The following is a 21688-nucleotide window of genomic DNA, read 5'->3' as shown; positions in this document are numbered from 1 at the left end:
CATGCTTTAAAATAGAAGCAAATAGGAGTGAGAGAGATAAGGGACATCACTGATACTTAATCTGTGCTTTGATAAAGAGATCTTAATCAGACTGATACACTGATCAGACGGAGGTTTCACCCCGAGGGTCGAGTCCTTCAGCCTCAGTTAACTACAGATGAAAGGTGCGGAGACGGTTAATGAGATTTAGATAAAGAGAGGAAACGTGAGAGAAAGCGTGTCCACCTTCATATCCAGCTGAAGACAATCTGACAGGTCCTCCTCTTCTCCGCTTTCAACTCTTTCTGGAACTAATTCCCATCAGTTTTTTTGCTTTTCATGTTTAGTTCCACATTTTATCCTATTATTAATATTATTATTAGCACATTTACTTCCTACTCCTGTTCCCTCTTTTATTTATGCCATGGGCTTTTTTACTATCATACAGTTTGAAATAAGTTAAGCTTCCCCTGATGTTACTAATGACACAAATATTGGATTTTTTAAAGGGATGTTTACAGATCACATAAATTGTTTCTGGTCCTCTGCCACCTTTTATATGTGATGTTTCCTATTTTCCATCCTGTCATTAGTGTCTATTACTGCTCTTTATTTTAATGATGTGGGGACTTTCTCTTCATCCTCCAACCTCCCAGTCTGAGGTTGGAGGCTTTTTTATTAAGGGTGAATGTGGAAGTAATAGTTTAAAAACTTCTGGCCATTTAATGACTGATTATAGTGATGCAGTCGATGCTCAGTTTGTCAAACAGTGAAGGTCTGAGAAAATATCTCTGTCCTGGTAAACAGGTCACTGCAGAATGTATTTATAGAAAATAACAGTAAGAGGAACTGCATGAAAAGCAAAAAGTGAGCTATTTAGGTGATAATAAAAAATGTAGTCTGATAAGAGATACCTTTTCTTGATGGTTTCAGCTGACTACAAGATTTTTCCAGTGGAATTTGGTGCAATGAGCCACTGCTGCTCTTAAAAGTTGTTTCGCTGTTTTTCCCACAAATGTTCAAATCACAGATTTTGACCTAAACAGCATTAATGACTTTGACACTGCAGATGGACGACACTGAGATGTCAGAGGAGTTGAGATGTACCGCTCAGTGTCACATTCACCATCTGCCCCTGGGTGTCAGGGCATCTGGGTCTGAGTGGGATCTGAACTTGTCATTGACGTCATAACCTGTTAGAGAATCTCACTCTGTCATCTGTCAAACATTTTTCTGACTTGAATGTCGTGTTCTGAAACACAACTTTCAAAACTTTGTACAAAGCCATTTATACAGATTTGGTGCAAATTATCAACCAGTATGAGTATATTTATGTTTTAAACAACAAATACACTATGTGTCCATTGACCTCCACCAAGGAGGTTATGCTTTAATCTTTGTCTGTTGATTTATTGATCTGTTTTTTTTTTTTTTTAAACTCCTAAAACTGTAGTGCTCCAAATTTAGTAGAGGGACGGGGCCTATAAAACCCTGGTGTGGATTAAGGAGCAGATCTAGGATTCTTGTTCTATTTCTATTTATCAGACCACTTCCTTTTTTCTTTATACTTCTGCTATAAGAGCTAGACAATCATGGGTAGGATTGTTCGGACTTGGCGGAGGTATGCGCTCCACTGAGAGCCATTCCAGTTGATCTTTTCAATTTTGTCGAGGAATAAAAATCCAATTCACTGGGGCTGGCAGAACAAATTTGGCCCACATCGGGTCACTGTAGCAAGGCAACCAGTATGCAGATCCTCTTTGGTCCTAATGAGACCCGCTGATGTGCTTGCACCTTCGAGTGTCACATTCTGACTCTCTGGCTTAGTCAGATTAGACACGGCTGTAAATGAGTGACAAAGGAGCCGTGGCCAGTAACCCGGCTCAGAAACCAGCACTCGAGCAGAACACAGGCTGGCAGGGGACGCTCCGTACCTCTGGATGACTTCTTCCGAATCCTGCTCCCTCTCTCTCCTTTTTCTCTGAACAAATCCCCGGAAAGCCCTGCCAGGACGTGGCACAGTATTAAAGGGATGAGAGAGGGAGGATGCTAGCGTAGCGATGGGTAGGGCAGTGCAGGGAGGCTGATGCCAGGCCTTTTAGCTGCAGGGTTTGCTGGGCTGTGAAGGGGGGGCTGCTGAAGGTGGCTAGCTTTGACCATAAAAACCAGAGAGTCAAATCACATCACCAGCCTAAATCTTCTTTTCTGTTCACAGATGTGTCAGTATGCATGTGGCATAGCCCATCTTCCAATAGAAGCACGGATCTTGTGACCTCATGTAGCTTCTTAGCTTTATTTCTCAAAGGGAGAGTTCATATATTTCTTCATACTTTCCAAGAGCCACCCATGGATGCTTGATTTTTATATCCTCATGTTCAACCTTAAATATGTTGAGTTTTTTTAGCTTACGCTAGCTTAATTCAGCAGCTGGGGGTCTGTGGGCTAAATTAGCAGCTCCACTCAAAAAAGTACTTAAACTCCAAAGCTGGGGGTCTAATACATCTCATTCACAGCATGGTGTTAATACTTCGAAGATGCATTTAATATGATAAAGCTATAATCCACTTGCTAAGGCAGAAAAGTGGTAGTAGAAGCGTTTGACTCATTTCCTGTGAAACTTGGAGAATCATGATCTGTTAATTTGGAAGTGGAAAGTGATTCCTCAAGGTTCACACTGGGCTCCCATGTGTCAAAGTACCAACACAGTGTGAAAGGCAGCACTTTCAAATGTGTGGTTATGTCTTCAACAGATTTAATTGCAGTTGACCAGGGAATGTGTAGACCCACAACCCTGTGAAGCCGGTTAACAATTGTCCAAAGCAGACACAATGCTAGAGAAGCAGCATCTTCCACCAGGTTAAACATAATGAGTTCTGTGTTCAGCAGGTTTACTGTGGGTACTTTGACTCTGGGTAAGCAAAAGAAAGAAGCTATTCCCCTTAATGAAAAGTATTGGTGTTATTCCATATTTTTCTTAGTGTGAACAAACTCCATTTATAGAATATTCCCAGATTCATAATTATAACAATCCAATAATCATAGTTTGTCTGCAGAGGTTAGAGGTTAGAGCAGTGTAGGTTAGCTGGGTTTGGTTAGCCAAGGTGCGGTTGGAGGAGGGGATGTGCAGAATGAAATGTCAAGGCTTTGCTTGGCAATTCACTATTGTTAGCATTCATCTGATGGCTGAATGAACTCCTCTGCAAGGCGATACACAGAAGTTAATGCTCGATATGTGTGCTTCAAGGTTTCATCGGACTTATACATGGCTGAAAACTGGCTGCATTGATTTCTTCTGAAAGTACGATTGGTGAAATGGATTTACCAGACGGCATTAAGGATCACATGTTGGCACTTTAAATACTTGTTCTTCACAAATCCCTCCATAGCCAGTTGCCACAGTCGATGCCAAACATGGTTAAAACTCTGCCAGCATAGATTCAGTGATAATTAGTGATGTCTGTGGAGTGGGATTACAGCACAGGCACGACAGCCACAAAAGTCTTAAATGGCCAACCTCTAGTTATTGCTGTTTCCTGTGTGTGTCTGTGAGTCTGTGTGTGCGCCAAACTGATTGGGCGCATGTGAGCTTACAGGCTTTAGGTCAGTCGTCATTTAGATGGACATGTTTCCTGACTTGAGCTTGGCAGAGTGTATTTCTCTGGACTTGATCCCCTACTCTTGAAAATCCTGAAACTCAATTATCCCCCTTTTGGCTGTTTGATATTTGAGACGTTGTTTGTGCTGAATAGGCTTTTACCCCGACAATCCGTAACGTTTAGATGAAAGATTATTCTCGAAAAACACATATTTTGAAACAAAGGTTTTTCCTCCCCAATAATAGTAGGAGACTCACAGCCACCTATCCACCTACTACACACAAACACCCTCAGACCTTTAAAGCTCCCTTTTATCTGTCCTTTACCCAGCTCAAAGATGAAAGTTAAATGGTAGCTATTAAGTTAGGGAACAGCAGTTAAGGACAAGAGGAAAGCGAGGTTAAAAAAATAAAATAATAAAAAGCAAGCTGGGAATAATAATACTCACGATATCCTGTGTGACGGTCCCAAGAATAATAAGAGAGCAGGAGGAGAGGAGAGAAAGAAAAATTGCAGTTTAAGCAACAGTGTAAAATGAGTCCGAGAAACCGAACTGGGCGATAATGAGATAAAGACAAAAAGAGGGTTACATTATTTTACCCTCATGAATAACAAGATTCAGTCTGAACTAGGTATAGGTCTCAATATGCGAAGTTAAAAACGGTTCTGGAATCAAATTAGCATATTCATGACTTTGCCCACATCGTATTTGCCATCTACGTAGTGTCAGCTGGTTCCTGCCCCTTCTGTTTACTTCTCTATCTCTCTGTGCACACATATACAGTATATACAGACAAATTGCCAATTTAGCTTTTCTCATTTACATGTTTCTGTTTCTGTTGTCACACAAAAATATGAGTATGTGATTGTAAGCAACGGCTAATGGGAAAACTCCTACACTCTGCTGGTTAACCAATTGTGTAACCTCCTCACTCAGTCAGTCAGTCACGGACACTGAGGGATACAGCACTACACCTTGGTCAGTCCATCAATAAAAAAGGCGAAAGATAAAAATAGCTAATTTTAGATTCAGCCCATGTAATACAAAAGGCATGTACTCCCTTGACATTTTCAAAGTCTCTATTTTGGGGGTTTAATTACTAATTAGTAAATAATTGATTTCTGCCTATAGCCTATTTGTTGGAAAAACAAATCTTAAAGTTAAACAATGATGGTGTCAAATGCTCCTTGAATTCACCAACATGAAAACCTTTAAAATCAATCCTGCCTTCTACTGCATTACCACAGATCGATAATCTAACATTAGCCCCCCCCAGAAAAGAGAGACAATGATGGACTGTCCTGTTGGATTAAGCCTCACGGGTCTGAAGGCTGATTTTATAGTTGAGTGAACTGAAAATCAATGTCATGCTGGCGGGAAGGAAGTCAATTCTAAGAAGACGTAGAAAATGGTGGGAGCTAGTGTAAAGTATGCAATTTACAGTTAATGATCTTAAAGATGCAAAAACTCAGGTATGGTACATTAACTTTGTATGTTTGTGTACATGTAATTTTGAAAACACTCACGCCTGCATGGTCGTCGTGGCCGTTTGAAAGGAGAACATGTTTTCCTTGGGGAACCAGTTGGTGTCCTCTGCAATCACAGAGAGAAATGATGATACCGATGTTAAGTGGAAAAAAGTAAAGAGAAATCTGCCACATTTGGCGAATGTTTGTCATTCATACAGTAGAAATATGGAAGCACAAAACTAGTGACGGCACCGGCACTCGACAGTCCACCACTCCACAAATGGCGAGAGGGAGACACACAGGAAGAGACAGCAGGGGAGAGAGATGGGGAGACGGAGAGTCAGAACTACAGACCACCACGTACCATCCAACATCAAGCCCTCAGTCCCCACCAGACCGGAGAGGATATAGATTTGATAAAAGTATCTCGGAAAAAAAATGTTAATACTACCTCACTTTTAATCTGTGTTACTCCAAACAATATGTGATTGAGCTTATTTGACTTCTATTTCAAAGTAAAGCAACTTAGAATTAAACATGTATTACTTATTCTTTACTAAATGTGGACTAAAGGTTTAAATAAGTTCCCTTTTCACTGAATGGGCCTTAAAATGAAAAAGAAGCCTTGAGTTAATACTTCAGTTCAAACCATCACAAACAGATTAAATGGATCCTTTATGTTTCTTTAGAAAATAGTCGTCAGCAAGATCTCATTGCCCTTCAGCATGTTAATCATAGACTTTATATAACGATGGTAGACAAGACATCTCCACAAAAGTGAAGCCAACTCATCTGGATCAGCCCTTTGTGGCTAACATCATAACCTCCACCTCCTAAAATGTTTGTTCAAATGCTTATTTCTCTGGTAATTTGGGTTTCAAAGTTCATGATTGGAAGCTGAGACTGACTCGTGATTGGTCAAGACCATAAATCAGCAGGATCTTGATACCGCAACTCCACACTTTGATCACTACTGTGCAGACTTTTTTGTACTTCAGTTTTCAGGATTCAAGATTCAAGATTTTTATTGTCAAATGAACAGAGATAACATGAAGTAGTCACTGTCAATGAAATGCTTGAGTCACACACTCTCTTTGAGCAATGCTCAGTAATTTCAACCCCAAAAAAATAAAATAAAAATAGAAATAGTATAAAATAGAATAAAAATGAATAAAATAGAATAACAATGAAATAGAATATCAAAAATTTAAAATAGAAAATAAAATATATACATCTAAATATATATCTTTGAATGTTGAATTTGTGCAGTAGTGAAAATATTCAAATATGCTTGTTATGGTGCTGGTGCAAATATGCAAATATTCCAGGGTGCTGGTTTGGTGGAGTTATTGCAGTTCAGAGGAGTTTCAAAGTTTTGTACAATTGGAGGAAGTGGAGAAACATGGTCCATCGTTATTTACAGTCTATTCTGATCACAATGAGCATGTTTCCTCCTTATAATTAAAACTAGTCAAATACTATTTCATCTCTGGTCTGATACCAATCCTGTTGATCCCAGCCACAGGGCCTCGGGATCAGCCCTGCTCCCCCCCCTCCCAGCCCTGTTTGGATTCCAGCTCCTCGCCCTTCCTCTGTGTCGTCCCCCCCCTCACCTCTCTCAAGCCCAGTCACCCGGTCCACACTCCCCATCCGCTCTAGGCGTCTGTGATGCTTGCCTGCCTCTCGGGGCGCGCTCTCCAGGTCCAGCGAGCCCTGGCTCCGCGAGGGGACGCCGCTGCACTCGCCACAGGCCAGCCCGCTGCACTCGCCATCGCCCTTCCCACCCTCGCCCCAGCCGCGGATGTTGTGGGCGCTGACAGACGTCTGCAGGGGGGGTTGGGACAGGTGATGGTGGTGGTGGGAGCGGTGGGAAGGCTGCTGCTGGTTGCTACTGCTGCTGCCACCCGTCCCGCTGCCGGACGGCGTGTTGGTGCCTGCGACGGCGTGGTGGTGGATCCCGTGGTGATGGTTCCCGTGGTGATGGTTGCCGTGGTGGTGGCTACTACCACTGTTGCTGGCCCCACGGCTGCTGCCATGGTGGTGCTGTGTGGGAGACGAAGAGGTGGAGGAAGGGGAGGAGGAGGGCTGGATCAGGCCACCTCTGGATCCCGGCCCGCCACTCCCCGGCTTCTCCTTCAGGACGTCCAGCTCGAGGCTCTCCTTGCTGCCCCGGCCGCTGCTCATCAGCATACCGTGCTGGGTGGTGATGGTGTACACGCGGGCAGGCTGCAGGGTGCACTCCACACACTTTAGCTGGTCCTCCTCGGCCGAGAAGCTGCGCTCAAGGGACAGCCGGGCTGGGTTGGTAGAAATGGTGATGGAGGGAGGAGGTGGCTGGAACTGGCCCAGTGGCTGTTTCACCAGGCTGGACTCAGGGTTCTCCTCACAGCCCTTTGCGGTGTTGGCGCAGGGGTGGAGGTGGTTGTTGTTGTTTTTGGGGCCACTCGTGTCACTCGGTGACTCCGGGTCAGTACCCACCAAGGTTTCACACAGAAGATGAGCTGGAGGGTTGGAGAGAAGGACAAACACGAGTGTCAGAGGAATAAACCAAGATTAGAAAAAAGAGAGAAAGGAAGAAAAAAAAGAAGAAGACAAGTTGAGGATGACAGAGGATACTATCATCATCTTTGTGCAGTTATCAGCCAGTGTAGTACAAACTAATGTGCCCCGCCCCAGGAGAGGATAGGGTGAAGCAGGTGAAGGAAGGATTAAAGACCACAAAGGAATATGCAGAGCAGCAGAGAGGGGGGGTGGACAAATGGCATGATGGCAGAGAGACGCTGACCTGATCCGTTTCGGTTTTCAGAGTGTGTGTGGGACAGGTTCTCTCCAAATGCTCGCGCTGCTCTGTGGGGACACACACATGACACACACACATAAAGACATTAATTCATGGGAGGAGAGGAGGGGTGAGCGAGAGGGGAGAGGAAAGGGGAGAGGAGAGAAGAAGGAAGGGCAAGGGAATTGTAAATTATAAACCCTAATTGCTTTCTTTGTAGACTTGTGCCACCCACAGATTAAGATGCAGCGGTTTTATCTCCACACCTCAGGCGGCCACAGGCTGAGAGACGGACGGAGACAGCAGGAGGATATAGAGCGAGGGATGGTTTCAGGTTGACTCAGCATCGGAATTTTTCAGTCCCTAATATAGGAATCGGCATCGGCCCACAAAGTCCATATCGGTCCGTCTTCACTCTGAAGACAGCCATTCAGCCTTTAAATAGAGCTTTATGTCACTAAGGGCTTCCATCTTTAAAAAGAATGGCCCCAGGTCCTGCAGTCGAATGCTATTTACCTCTTAATGTTGCTCTTGTCAGTGTGCGACAGGATTGAAGAAGGACCAAAGACAGAGAGAGAAAGAGAGACAGATAACTGAAGATGCGCTGTCCATCCTAATCTGGGTCCGAACTGAGGAGAGGAAATGTGCTACAGCAATGACTTCTGGACATAACGAGTCATGATAGTAATTAAGAATAAGAGGAGAGGAAATTAGAAAACGTGAGCGACTCTTAATTCTTTATGAGATTAATATGAATTCTTTACTATAGCAATGACCATTGTGATGGGGTTGTCATTTCCCCAGCTGAATTAAAGAGACTGGGCCCTAACGACTATTTTATAACTGAAGCTTTTATCCATTACTCAACAACTAACTCCTGTACTTACTTGTAATGTGGCAGTACAAGATACATACTGTACGCAAATGACTTAAACTCTGAGATTTCAATGAGGATATTGCTAAACATCTCCATGAAAAGTCTAACACACCCGTCTGGATTTTTCTGTTTTTAGAAACGTGGTGAACAAATAACTATGTGCAGTTTACTGAGCTTTTATTGATTTGATCCCAAAAAATAACCTGATGTGTTTACAGTGGTTGTTTTGCTATCAGGGGCTGATTAAGTGTTTACATCTTTCACTCTACGCAGGAAAATAGCCCTCCGCTCCTAGTGGTTATGTTTTCCCTAATGTAGTCGATGTCAGAGGTGACTGCTGATGCACACACACACACACACACACTCACACACACACACACACACACACACACACAAACACACACACACACACACACACAAACATACACAGATAAGAAAGAGAGAGTGGTACAGAAGAGTCTCCTGTATACAGGGGGAATGTGTGGGTGTACGCCTCCTCCCTCGCTGCTCTTTCAATTATTAAAGCCTGTCCAAAGCAGCAGGCATATTGACACAGGCAGTCTCTCTGTCTCTCCCACTGACAGACACACACACACACACACACACACACACACACACACACACACACACACATTTCAACAGTGCTCTAAAGCACCACCTTTCCTTTCTTACACTTTTTTTCGTATTTATTCATTTCTAGTTCCTATGCCCCAGAAAGCAGAGTTTACCTACAGGACCTTCTTAAAAGCTATGGTGAGACATGTGTGACCTGAGCAGGTCCTATAAATTAAACGTTAAGCTGCTGAAAATATGCTTCATTGAATGTAGCTGCCTGAGGTCGACAATAGGCTATAGTGGACCCCAATTTGGGCGTGTTTTTAGACAGGAAATTGAGTTTTCCTTTCACAAACGCAGCAGGAGATTGTCCAGGTCAGACATGATATTGGGATGAGGGATGAGGGGTGGTGCCTGGGTAGAGCACGCAGGAGGCGGGACACGATGTATATAAATCACATGCATTGGTTCACAGCACATTGACATCTTTTCATCCTGAGATATTTGTAACAGCTCAGTTTCCCGTCAGTCGTGTTATTGAAATGCCATCAACACCGGGAGGAAACGTTCTGGCAAATGTCTGGAGCAACAGACTCAGACATTTGAATTCACATCACTTCAGTGCATGTCTGAAAAGCTGCAGGCACTGAGCTGTGCACCTCTGAATCCTCATCAGGTGCTTTTACTATGTCCCGCTGCAGCAGGGGAAACCGCTTGTGCCGTGTACAGCATGAAATCAGATCACAGTTGCTCACAGCGTGTTAAAAATGGCAGAAAATTGATTAACTTAAAAGAAAATCTATGTATTTGGCTGCACTGCACAGAGATAAAGCTGTTGCTGTTCTTGTTGTAACCCCTAGTAACCACGACTGCTGCCAGATAAACCAGGACTAGAATTCCAACTTCAACACTTAGTAAATGTTGGGTTTAGTAAACAGTTTTGTAGATATATCCAAACAAAACTGATCAGATTTGCACAAACCACTTGACTGTGACTTGAGAGGAAACTGCCAAGTGGCTCTCAGACCCCTCGAGGGTCCAGGGATCGGGGGGCATTTGTGCCATGTGGTCAGTTGTCAGCCGTGTGCATGTGGCAGGAGTGTTCTCTGGAAGTGTTCTGTATTCATTAACTAACACTAATGACCGTGCTCTTTAATGCAGACACTTATTACCCTAATGAAGTTAGTGCCTCAGTTCTTATTTGCCACGTTAGAACTGCAAACATAATCAGTAACACTTTCAATTACAGAAAATCCTCGGGTAGAACTGGAACCTTGCTGCATGAAAACCCGGCTTACCAGAGCTTACGTGCATTTCATTATTCGGGGGGAACACTAAGAAATTCAAATTTCTCTCTGACTCCTCCGTTTTTACTCCTGATGCTGAGGACCTCAACCAAAGTGAGTTTTTTTTTTTTTTTTGGGGGGGGGGGGGGGGGTTGTTATTGAGGACTAAGAGGTTCTGCACGTGCCGCTGCAACATCACCCAGCACTATACTTCTATTAATAGCTCAGCACATATGTCACTGCGATTCTGGTAAACTGCATCTTCTCTCTTTAAATCCTTGTGCTGGTGCATGTGAGCCTCTCTAAATATTCAAGGGCAAAAAAAAAAGAAAAGACACAAAACCCCCGAAAATAAATCTTTGTCTTTGCATTTAAGTAAGACTCCCAGTTGAGGACAGAAGTGATCGATGCAGTCTGCGCTCTTATCAGCAGGTATCCCTCAGACATCATCATCATGTCCCGCTGCTTTATTATTCAACAGGACGGCCACTCTGGTTAGAATCACCACACAATGTTGCGAGAGACTTGCGTCGTGCATTATGCATGACCGTTGGAAACCAATAGAGCATAATGCGTCTCGATCCGTCCACTAAACAAAACCCGTGCCCCCCTGCTGTGCTCTCTCATGTTACTGCGCCCACTCCATGTACATGATATGTGAGCACCTCAGGGAGACACCGGTGTGTGAGGTGGCGAGAGGGGAACAGATACTCTACAGGCGCAGGTGGAGATGAAGAGGGAGACGCTGTGTGCGCACACAGGCAGATTTGAAATTGGTTCATGCTTTCAGACATGTGACAGGGGGTTTGGGGAAAGAGGGGAGGAGGGGAGTGTCAGAGGCAGGGAGATGGGGTTGCAGCAGAGAGGGGGGGAAATGGGGGCATATTAAAAATGAAAAGCGGAGTAAACTTGAGGAAACAGGCAGAGAGAGCGCGGGAGGAAGAAGCACAAGTGGCAGCACGTTCAGTTTCCTCAAGGTGACAAATCCCCTTGACAATTAACTCAACTTTAAAATCCTCATTTAACCTCTCAAAGGGCTCATTGAGTGTGATAAGGACAATATGAAAACTGCAGTTTAATGCCTCTGGAGGTTGCTGTTGATTAAAATTTGATGTTGTGTTATTTTAGAGTGGGGCAGAGGAAGCACATGAGTCAAACAGGAGCAGGAAGGATGGTGCAGGATCAAGTTCAAGTGGATAAGATCAGATGGAAATAGATATTTAGAAGTTTCTTGGGAGGAATCCTGGTTGGGCCGTGGCCTCTCTGTGTGGAGTTTGCTGATGGGTTAGGTCAATAGGAGTCTTTCCACTGTCTGTCTCTGTATGTTGACTCTCTGACCCTGTTGCCCAATGTGAGCTGGGGTCAGTTCCATCTCCCCCTGAGACCCTCAAGAGGATGAGTGGTATAGATAATGGATAAATAGCGACGTGGAGGCGGAGGAAATTGAATCTGTGAGAGTGAAATCTGAAACCTTTCGGTCTGTAGTACACTGATGTTGCATGTTTCCCCCCAATAGATATTCTATTGATGATGTTTTCCAGATTCAAAGGTCTGTTTAGTAGCTTTTCTGGAGCCTATAATCAAATCACATTGTCTTTTGTTCAGTTGTCATGGAACTGTAGATATTAAATAAATACATTTTTTATTTCATAACTATAAGTGTATAACTGTACGGTGTCCATTCACATAGAATCGACTCTGAACCTCAGTGTAGGAAGAGCTGAGAGAAAAAAAAAAGATATACAATTTTCTGCTACTAAATGGACTTTATGATGAGATTGATTTTCAATATTTCAGACATAATTTCATTCCCATATATTCAGTGACTTATAGTGTTAAAACTAATATGTTATGTTCATGAGCTTGGTGTAAATGAGATTTGGCAACTAATCAAACAGAGAAATGTTTTCACACTTTCACAGCATTATAGGTATAACTTGCACCTTGTTTTTTTTTTACCATGGAATGTTCACAGTTTCCAATATTGGAATAATTCATATTCATGTGCTTTTTCATAGCAAAGTGCTAGTATTAAGTGCAATGACCAAATCCCCATTCCCTATGTCTATGTTTAGTTTGTCCTTTGTCTTACTTGAGGGTTAAATTACCTGACAGTCTGCTTGGTGGGTGCAGTGCTTTTCCGCTGCCAAGAGAAACGTCCCAGTGTCCTTGAACACAACAACTGGGAACACTGGAAACAATCCTCGATCTCAAATACAACAACAAGTCCCAGAGATGTTGTTACCTCCACAAAGGAGCTTATGGTTTTGCCCCTGTCAGTTTGTTTGTCAGTAGAATAACACAAATACTCCTGAACGGATTTTCACGATACTTGGTGGAAGGATGGGACTTAAGCCAAGAAAGAAGCCATTAAATTAAGGTGTGGATCACATTTTCACCAGTTTCCCAAGGGACAATGGATCCTATTGAAAAATGAATGTGTTTTATGTGGTGCGGCTTGTTCGATCTTAAGGGAATAGTTGAGCTTGGCGGTGGTATGCTACCATTCTACTTTGTGATTTTATTTCATAAGCGTCTCCTGATGTGATTTCCATTTTAACATTGTCGTGTATTCACTAGAGTTAATGATTTTAGCATGTGTTTAAAAATGCTTATTTTCCTTCAGCTGTTTATTCAAGCAGGTCTTTCCTTCTTTGGAAGGACCTTTGACCTAGGGAATGACCTCTGACCAGCAAATGGAGTTGAAGGGAAGATCCTTGACCATTGTATTTTTATCTTCACGTACAAAAACACTTCCTTATTAGGCAGAAGAGCCTAGGTGGGGTGACATGGTACCCGAAGCCATGGGCGGAACTAACCTCTCTATATAATGTGTGTGAGACCACGGATGGTCAGATCTCACTATTTGGCCTGGGTGATTTCTCCGAGTTCTAGAGCTCGTCCTGACCTGTGAAACTTCTGTGTAATAAACATTATTATACTTGTAAGTACTGGGTCCGCGTTCCTTTCCTTCACCATCAAACTTCGACAACCACAGCGACCTCTCGGCTACCCAGAATATACTTCAACATGACATTATTTATCAGTGCTTTTCAAAACCCTTGCAAATCACTATTTGAAATATAAATACTCCGGTGATATCTCACCTGAGACATAAACAAGCTGCTCATTACCAATTGATGAAATGACAAGGCTGCTGTAAGGTCCATCGTGTGGGATGGAACTGAATTCCAGAAGTAGCTCTAATCCTGTTATGTAAACTTTGAGTGGGTATAATGTTTCACCTGAAGCTACCGTCTGCTGTCCATGGTCATTTGTTTTGTTCCTTGCTGAGTGAACATGAGCCTTTGTCTGGGTCCACGGTTCAACCGTTCCCACCGCGTACTTAGCGTCTTCACAAGCTGAATGAGTCAGACACAATTACACACACTCCACTTGGTGAACACATTCCGACACAAACTCCACTAAGCACTCTGCAGATGCATTAAACGCTGCTTGACGGCAGGAAGATGCACCTCAGCACTTCAACTATTTAAATGGACCCAGACAGAACAATGCAAATCTAGATACGTGACTCATGGGAACATTACAAAACTGTAAACATGTTCTTTTTCCTTCTCTCTCATTCTGCTTAATAATGTATGTAGATGTTGAAATGTGACTTATTCCGGTTAAATTTTATACACTTATCTTTGACTCTTTTTCTCTGATTGTCTTGTTTCTTTTTAAATGTGCTTTTTCGCCCACATTTATGGCTACCCATCAATCAATGGGCAGTCTTCCCAGTTGGCTTTGCTTTTACAGGTGAAACATGTCCGCCCACACTTGAATATGCGCCAAGCAACCAAACCACGGTTTGTTAAAAGATTAAAACAAGCAACTATGTTTTCTTCCAGGAGACTGGAGGGAAATGAAAGTAAATGGTGGATTATGTTAACTCAGGGTAAAGTTAATGCAGTTGTTCCCTTTTAATAAGATAATTAGATGAATTGATCATTCAAAACACAATGTATGAGAGAAAAAGAATCACAATTATCTTGTAAAGATTCTCTCCTATTATCACCTGAGTTTTCTTCTAGATTAACCAGATTGACCACAGATAAGTGGGTTTTACTTAAGATTCCTTTGGAGGGAGTAGGAGCGCTTGTTTTGATGCAGCTGATGTCCCTGATTAAAATGCTGCAGGATCATTGTCAATTAAAAACGAGAATGCAATTTTAAAACAATAATTCACGCAGCCCTATGTCAAGGTGGAGGACGATAATGTTAAATTGTTGATAACACTAATTATTTAATCAGTATTCTTGTTTATTTTACTAAATTAGCTGGGAGCATGATTATTATTATTTGTTTATTGAATACTTCTATTTTTATCTGCTTCTAAATACAAATCCACTTATTTTGTAGTTTTCTTTGAATTCAAGCTACAACTTACCAGCTGACTTGTGTAGAGGTAGTTATGGAGCGGCAAATATTTCAATGCCCCGTGCAGTATTTCCGTTATTGATCCATATCCAATCATCATGTGCCGTTTCCCTGTGGATCCTGGTGCTGTTAAACATCTCTTGACAGTATATCTCCAGAGGACAGGCAGCTCATGGCTGAAGCCGGGCAATCGTTCCCCTGGCAGTGCTCCCACCGGTCTGGATGTCATCAGAGCCGATGTCTCCCTGGGTGTCTCTGCACCGTAAACAATGGGCTGCCAAGCAAAGAGATTCCTCACTCTGAACGCTCCTTAATCGAATCTTCCTCTCACATGGACTAATTGAATTGGGTTCCCCTTACACACACACACACACACACACACACACACATTCACACACACACACACACAGAGGCGCATACAGACACAAAACTTCACAGCTGGAGTGATGAGGACCTGTTGAGAGGACTGCGGTGCAGGTTGAGGGCCGAGGGGACGTACGGTGCTTTAATTGCAGTCTTGAAAGTGCAGTGCATTATGGGACTTGCAGGAGCGAAGCAACTGATCAGGGAGCTGATTAAAATGTCAGTACAGTAGTGGCTCTCCACAAGGTCCCCTACACATGCAGCTCTGAGTGGTGCAGCTGGTTTAGACACACACACACACACACACTAACACAACACACGCAGTTGTTGGTTTCTACGCAGAAGCTTAGACATTATTTACTTCCAACGTGTAAATGGATACAGGGCTTTTTTCACAGCAGACTTGTGTTTCCATTCATCAGGTTTTTCAATAAGCGCAAAAGGAAACCTGAGTATAAATGGCAGTAAAAAGGCTGACGTATTGCAAACAAGTGTATTCACTGTATGTACCAATGAAAGACAAATAGCTGCATTGGAAAGAGTCTTAATAAAACCTTATAAACCTTGTGACTTGTAGAAAACTAAACAAAATATCAAAACTGCAGAGACGTTGCTGAAATGATTCCAAGAAACAAATATGACATCATACAGGGATCAACCACAACGTGAAAAGCAGTTACTTGTTTTAATGCTGAGGCCGATTGATGTAATTACATTGTGTTCACGTGGTTTTCCATTGTTCGAGGTTTGCTCTTTTAATCGTCCTCTGTAATGATGTCATGGCTCCCGACAGGAGAGTTATCACCTCCAGCTGCTCGCCTCCTTGCAGCCAAACCCTTAATGGAAATGTGAATTCAATTCACTGTTTCTGTTGCAGATTTTCTGGAAATTCAGTTATAAAATTGACAAAAATTTTATTGAAATTTGAATAGTTTGCCTATTATTTGCTTTTTTAAGTGCATGTGTTTATTTGAAATGTCAAAAAAAGGTCAAAATACATTCGAAGTAAATGTCCACTTACAAGCTTGTTCTGGAGCTTTCAACTGTGAATCAGCAGATGAGATAAGTTGGCTCAGTTGCCCTCATGCTGTGGAACTAGTGCTTGAAAAATTGGAAAGTCTGAACATCTATTTCTGAAACAACTGAGAAGTCTTGAGTTGGGATTGTTTTTTCAAATGATAAATAAAGAGCAGAACAAATGTGCACGATAGCAGACGGATAAACAATCAGAAAACTCTGCTGGAGTCCTAATCATTCCACCGACTGTAAAATCTGCCTCCTTCAGCATATTTATAGCAAAAATGTAACCGTCTGATTGAAGAACAGAGGAGGGAAGGATAAGGATATGGATACTGAACATATGACTAATATATACTGTGTTTATACATTTAAAACATGAAAAGGAAACGAGGAAGCAAGATATTCGGCAAAGAGTAGAGAAAACTTGAGGGAATTTGTCACTTTGTTGAGCTTGACTGAATCTAATTAGGAAAAAAAAAAGACACCAGAGACGGTTACGTAACATCCTTTGACCTCATGACTGAGTGACAGCAGCTTAATGACAGAGACAGTCGCACCTGTCGACTGTCCTGAATGAACTCAAGCACAATATTTCATCTGCATCCGTCGGTAAGCACCAAGGCTTTGATCTCTCACGCCATCGTTCACCACCCTGGGACGGCTGTGGTCCGACGCCCTTCAGCCGAACCGCAGCACAGCTCCAGCTGTCAGCATGATCAAAGCAGGCGCTCCTTCACTCAGTGTCGCAGAGGACTGGTGTGTAAATTGGAGGTAATCTCCCCTTCTCTCTCTCTCTCTCCCCTCACTCTCTCTCTCTCTCTCTCTCTCTCTCTCTCTTTCTCCTGCTAGCTACTTCTCATGGCCGGCTGGAGGAGAGAGTGTGACCTGTTTTATAACCAGTCATCCATAAACATAAGATGACATACGCACAGATTAACATCGGGCATGAGGAGGGAACCTGAGTCTCCTTAATGTTTTCTATCTGTATTCCAATATGAACCTGCTCACCCGCCCGGTGTGGTGACGACACAGGTCGTCTGTTGGGGCTTTTCAAAATAAGACGCAGAGGGTTTTTCTGATACAACACCAGGTCAGATTTACATCACGCTAGCTGCATTTCCACAAATGAAGCAAATCATCGCGTTAGAATGTAAAAAATAATCAGTTTTTCCCCCAATTCATCCATCATCTGTACCACTCGTCCTTTTGAGGATTGTGGGAGGAACAGGAGCCAATCCCAGATGACATTGGGTGAGAGGCGGGTTCTTCCTGGACAGCATCAGCGACAAACAACCATTTACACACACATTCACACCTACAGCAAATCCCCAATCTCCATGTGTTTGGACTGTGGGAGGAAGCCAGAGAAAATCCACAAAAACACAGGGAGAACGTGCAAACTCTGAACTCTAAACTTGAGAAAATTACCCTACTTGGCTGTTTACATTCTTGTGAAAATGTTAAAATTATTACACATTGCCATTCAATTCTGTGCCGACATTCATGGTCCCCTGAGGATGAACCCTATTGACTCAGTGATTTCCTATTGAAAAACTAGAAAGAGACATTTGGGGCTTCGAGAGGGATTTTTTTTTCCTGGTGAGCACATTCTTTGTCACTTCTTGATATGCACTGCACTTAATGGCCGTGAGATTAATTGCCATCCAAAGCAATTAATGTGGAACACTCTCTATAGACTCTCTCTCTCTCTCTCTCTCTCTCTCTCTCTCTCTCTCTCTCTCTCTCTCTCTCTCTCTCTCTCTCTCTGTCTCTCTCTCTCTCGTTCTGTCTCTCTCTAAGACAAGAGCGTAAAGTTATGAGGAATGATGAGTGAGTTGAGATTTACTCCTGATTCTTCAAAGGGGTATTTTAAAGGGTTAGAATTAAAATCAAAGGTTGAACTTAAGGGTTTTAAAAGTGTTTGGGACATTTAAAATTTGATATCTGTTAAGGGGAAAACATAATAATTATATTACACATAATTCCATTGATGTGACATTGGAGCCAGAGCTCTAACATTTAAGATTCAGAGGATTCAGGGTCCGGGCTGCCCTTCAGACACACTGGAGAAGAGAGGAGCGGGCATAATGAGATGGAGTGAGCAATTCAGTGAAACGCTGCCTGCATGCGTGTAGATACAGTATGTGTGTGTGCCGTTTGTGTCTGTGTGTGTGTGTGTGTGTGTGTGTGTGTGTGTGAGGTTAAGAGGAGTGAAAACAATTTTCGGTGCCCGCCTCCACATTCATGAGGTTGTGTGCAAGTGAAAACCTGATAAATATTGGATGCGAGTCAGCTACATTTCCTCGTCTATGGGAGGCAAAGTTCATTCTGACATTAAATCACCAAAAATTTAACTCTGGATAATGTGTGTTTGCGCTCCTGTGCTTGAGTGTGAAAGAGAGAGGGAGTGAAACCGATAATGGGGTTCTCGTTTTTGTAGGTGTAGGACCTTTTCTTGTGTAAACACTGACCTTGTCAACACCAGTGGACCTCATGGGGACCAAAGTCTGGTTCTAATGAGGCAACACTTTAACCTCTGGGGTTCTGGTTAAGATTAATGGTGAGATAGGAATCGTGGTTACATATGAAGCGGTTATGCTTAAAGTTTAGGAATAAGGTTTTGTTTAGAATGTCGTTAAATGGAAGTCAATGCAAAGCCTTAATTAGGGTAGCTGCGTAATGCTCTGTGTGTGTGTTTGTGTGTGTGAGAGAGAGAGAGAGAGAGAGAGAGAGAGAGAGAGAGAGAGAGAGAGAGAGAGAGAGAGAGAGAGAGAGAGAGAGAGAGAGAGAGAGAGAGAGAGAGAGAGAGAGAGAGAGAGAGTTGGTCTAAAGGATTATTTGTTTTTCTTCTGGTCTAAAATGGAGCTACATCCACATCTGACACCACTGGTGTATCACACACACGCACACACACATACACACACACATGTCTCCATGACTTCAAAGAACATTGCAGATGTATTTCCTGGAGACTTACAGTTACTACCTTCCCTAACGCTAAACTTGAACCTCAGCCTTAAACTTAACCTTCAAACACGTCTTCAACTTAACATACAATGATTTACATGATGGGGACTTCCTCTTAGTTCCCATAAGGACGACACGTCTCTGTGCAGGGACTGTGTAAACATATTCAGGTCCCCACAGCATGAGTAATACATGCACTACACACACACACTCTCATAGGATTACAGCTCAGGATACCCTCTGGAGTCACTCTCTGTTTAGCATGGGCATCACATCCTCATCTGGCTTCCAAGGAGGCACACTCGCACGCTGCTCTGCCTGCACACAAGGTTCCACATACTGTACAAGGCTGTGTAATGTAAGCAAATGTGAATTCTTATGAAATGCAACACAACACACACACACACACACACTCAGAGTCAGAGAGAGAATGACGTAATAGCACATCTGTGGGTTTCTCTGTACTCAAAGTCAAGGTCATTCATTGACTGATCTGAAGTCAGAGGGGGGGGGGGCTGACTCTGAAGGGAAGAGCAGCTTGTGTGCACTTCACATGCAGACATGGGATCACACACAGACACACGTGCTCCTCCTCACCAAGCTGCAGCTTCCTCTCAGCCCCCCCCCCCCCCCCCCTTGCAGACGGGGCATGGGGGTGTGGGGGGGGGATGCAGATGTGTGACCCTTTAAAGACATGAGAATCCATGCAGCCCATAATATAAACCCCTGAGTGTCTGATCGGAGGGAGTCGTTAACAGCTCGTAACGGGTCTGGACTCCAGCCCCTCCCCCCCCCCCCCCCCCCCCCCAGTAACGGACCGTGATCACCGCAAAACGACCCCGATCGATTATTAAACGTGATTGATTAATTGACACAGCTGGATCAATTTGCCCGCTGGGGCGTGAAGCCGGCAGCTGCATCCCCCCCCCCCCCCCCCCCCCCCCCCCCCAGCCTCCCCCCTTTGGGTCGATGATGCGTCCCGGGCAGAGAAGGAAAACAAAATCGTTTCTGTTTAGATTACTATAAAAAACCCAAAACGACAGGGGATTATTTTTTTTTTTGTTTGGTAAACATCTATTCCAGGTGAGGCCGAGGTGAGACAGTGCAGGAGGGAAGGGGGGTGGTGGTGGGGGGGTTGATCCGTGTGTGTGAGTCACAGCAGCCAGAGTCGCTTTGCCTCGGCTTCATGACTTTCATTACACAATGAGATGATGCTCCATTCAAAACAACAGTCCCAGCTCCGAGGCAGACATCCATCCATCCCCATGAGAGAGAGAGAGAGAGAGAGAGAGAGAGAGAGAGAGAGAGAGAGAGAGAGAGAGAGAGAGAGAGAGGGACTGGAGCTACATGTGCTCACTACAGGGGGGGTGCAGGGGGGAATAGAGTGGGATTTTAAACACACATTTGCTCAGGACCATGGGACAGTCTGAGCTCCTCCGCATTACACACACAGACAGAACGCAGCGGCGGAATTCACCAAAACACACGTGCCTCTCTCTCCACCTGGAGAGACTGAACCCCCCCCCCCTCTCCTCCCCCAGGTCCAGACCCCCTGGAAGAAGCTTCTGGACCACCACATCCATCGCACTCACCTAACTTTTGCTGCCACGGAAGATATCGCATCGTTTCTCAGATTCTTCCTCTTGGACACGGCAGTTCCCATGCTGACATGGAGCCGACGCAGGCAGGAAAGCGGCTCATTCCAAAAGGAGTCAGGGGGGTGGAAAGGAGGGATGAGAGAGACGGTGGAAGACGGTGGAGTGAGTGAGTGAGAGACTGAGAGAGAGAAATCAAAACCACCCGCTGCAAAAAAAAAAGAGAAAGTTGAAGTGATGGGAAATCCAGGAGCAGGCACGTTACGCACGCGTTCTGCAGAGCAAATGATGCAAAAAGAAGAAGAGGAGAGGACGTCAGCCTCTCTCTCTCTCTCTCCCTCTCTCTCTCTCTCTCTCTCTCTCTCTCTCTCTCTCTCACTCCCTCTAAGTGTCTCTCTCTCTCTCTCCTTCTGTGTGTGTGTGTGTGTCTCCGGATATAGGCAGTGTGTGGCTGAAAATGCACACCCTCTCTTTCTCTCTCTGTCTCTCTCATTGATGTGAGAATGCAATGGTAGAAGGATGGCTGCATCATCATCTTCATCATCATCTTCATCACCAGGGGAGGGGGCGTGTTAGGTATTTCTGGACACTGTTGGTGCCACTGAACCCTTTGCTCTTCACCTCATCCCTTCTTTGGACCATTACCTGTGTATCTTTGTATTCATCCATCACCCGGCGTTATGTAATTGGTCATTTCGGTAAAAACCAGCCTCTCGTTAACTTCCACAGTGAGAAGCAGAGACTCTTTCTTGTCCACAGCCCAGGACGATGGGAGCAGAGAGGTTGAGACACTGCAGTGCTCACTTCAAACTGTG

At 43.8% G+C, this 21688-nt stretch overlaps 1 protein-coding gene across 1 annotated transcript in view; it reads right to left on the bottom strand.

Annotated features, from left to right (window-relative positions):
- The window catches only part of nsmfa (NMDA receptor synaptonuclear signaling and neuronal migration factor a), a 35483-nt gene extending 14542 nt beyond the window's left edge, over positions 1 to 20941 (bottom strand). The window contains 5 exon segments of the mRNA XM_061080349.1: positions 1914 to 1982; positions 5097 to 5169; positions 6659 to 7546; positions 7831 to 7892; positions 20871 to 20941. Of these exon segments, the coding sequence (XP_060936332.1) occupies positions 1914 to 1982; positions 5097 to 5169; positions 6659 to 7546; positions 7831 to 7892; positions 20871 to 20941 (1163 nt within the window).
- Positions 20942 to 21688: the final 747 nt, after the last annotated feature.

This window comes from Limanda limanda, chromosome 1, assembly GCF_963576545.1.
Source record: "Limanda limanda chromosome 1, fLimLim1.1, whole genome shotgun sequence".
NCBI lineage: Eukaryota > Metazoa > Chordata > Actinopteri > Pleuronectiformes > Pleuronectidae > Limanda > Limanda limanda.
The sequence above is the reverse complement of the archived record's forward strand: the minus strand, read 5'-3'. Positions and strand labels throughout refer to the sequence as shown.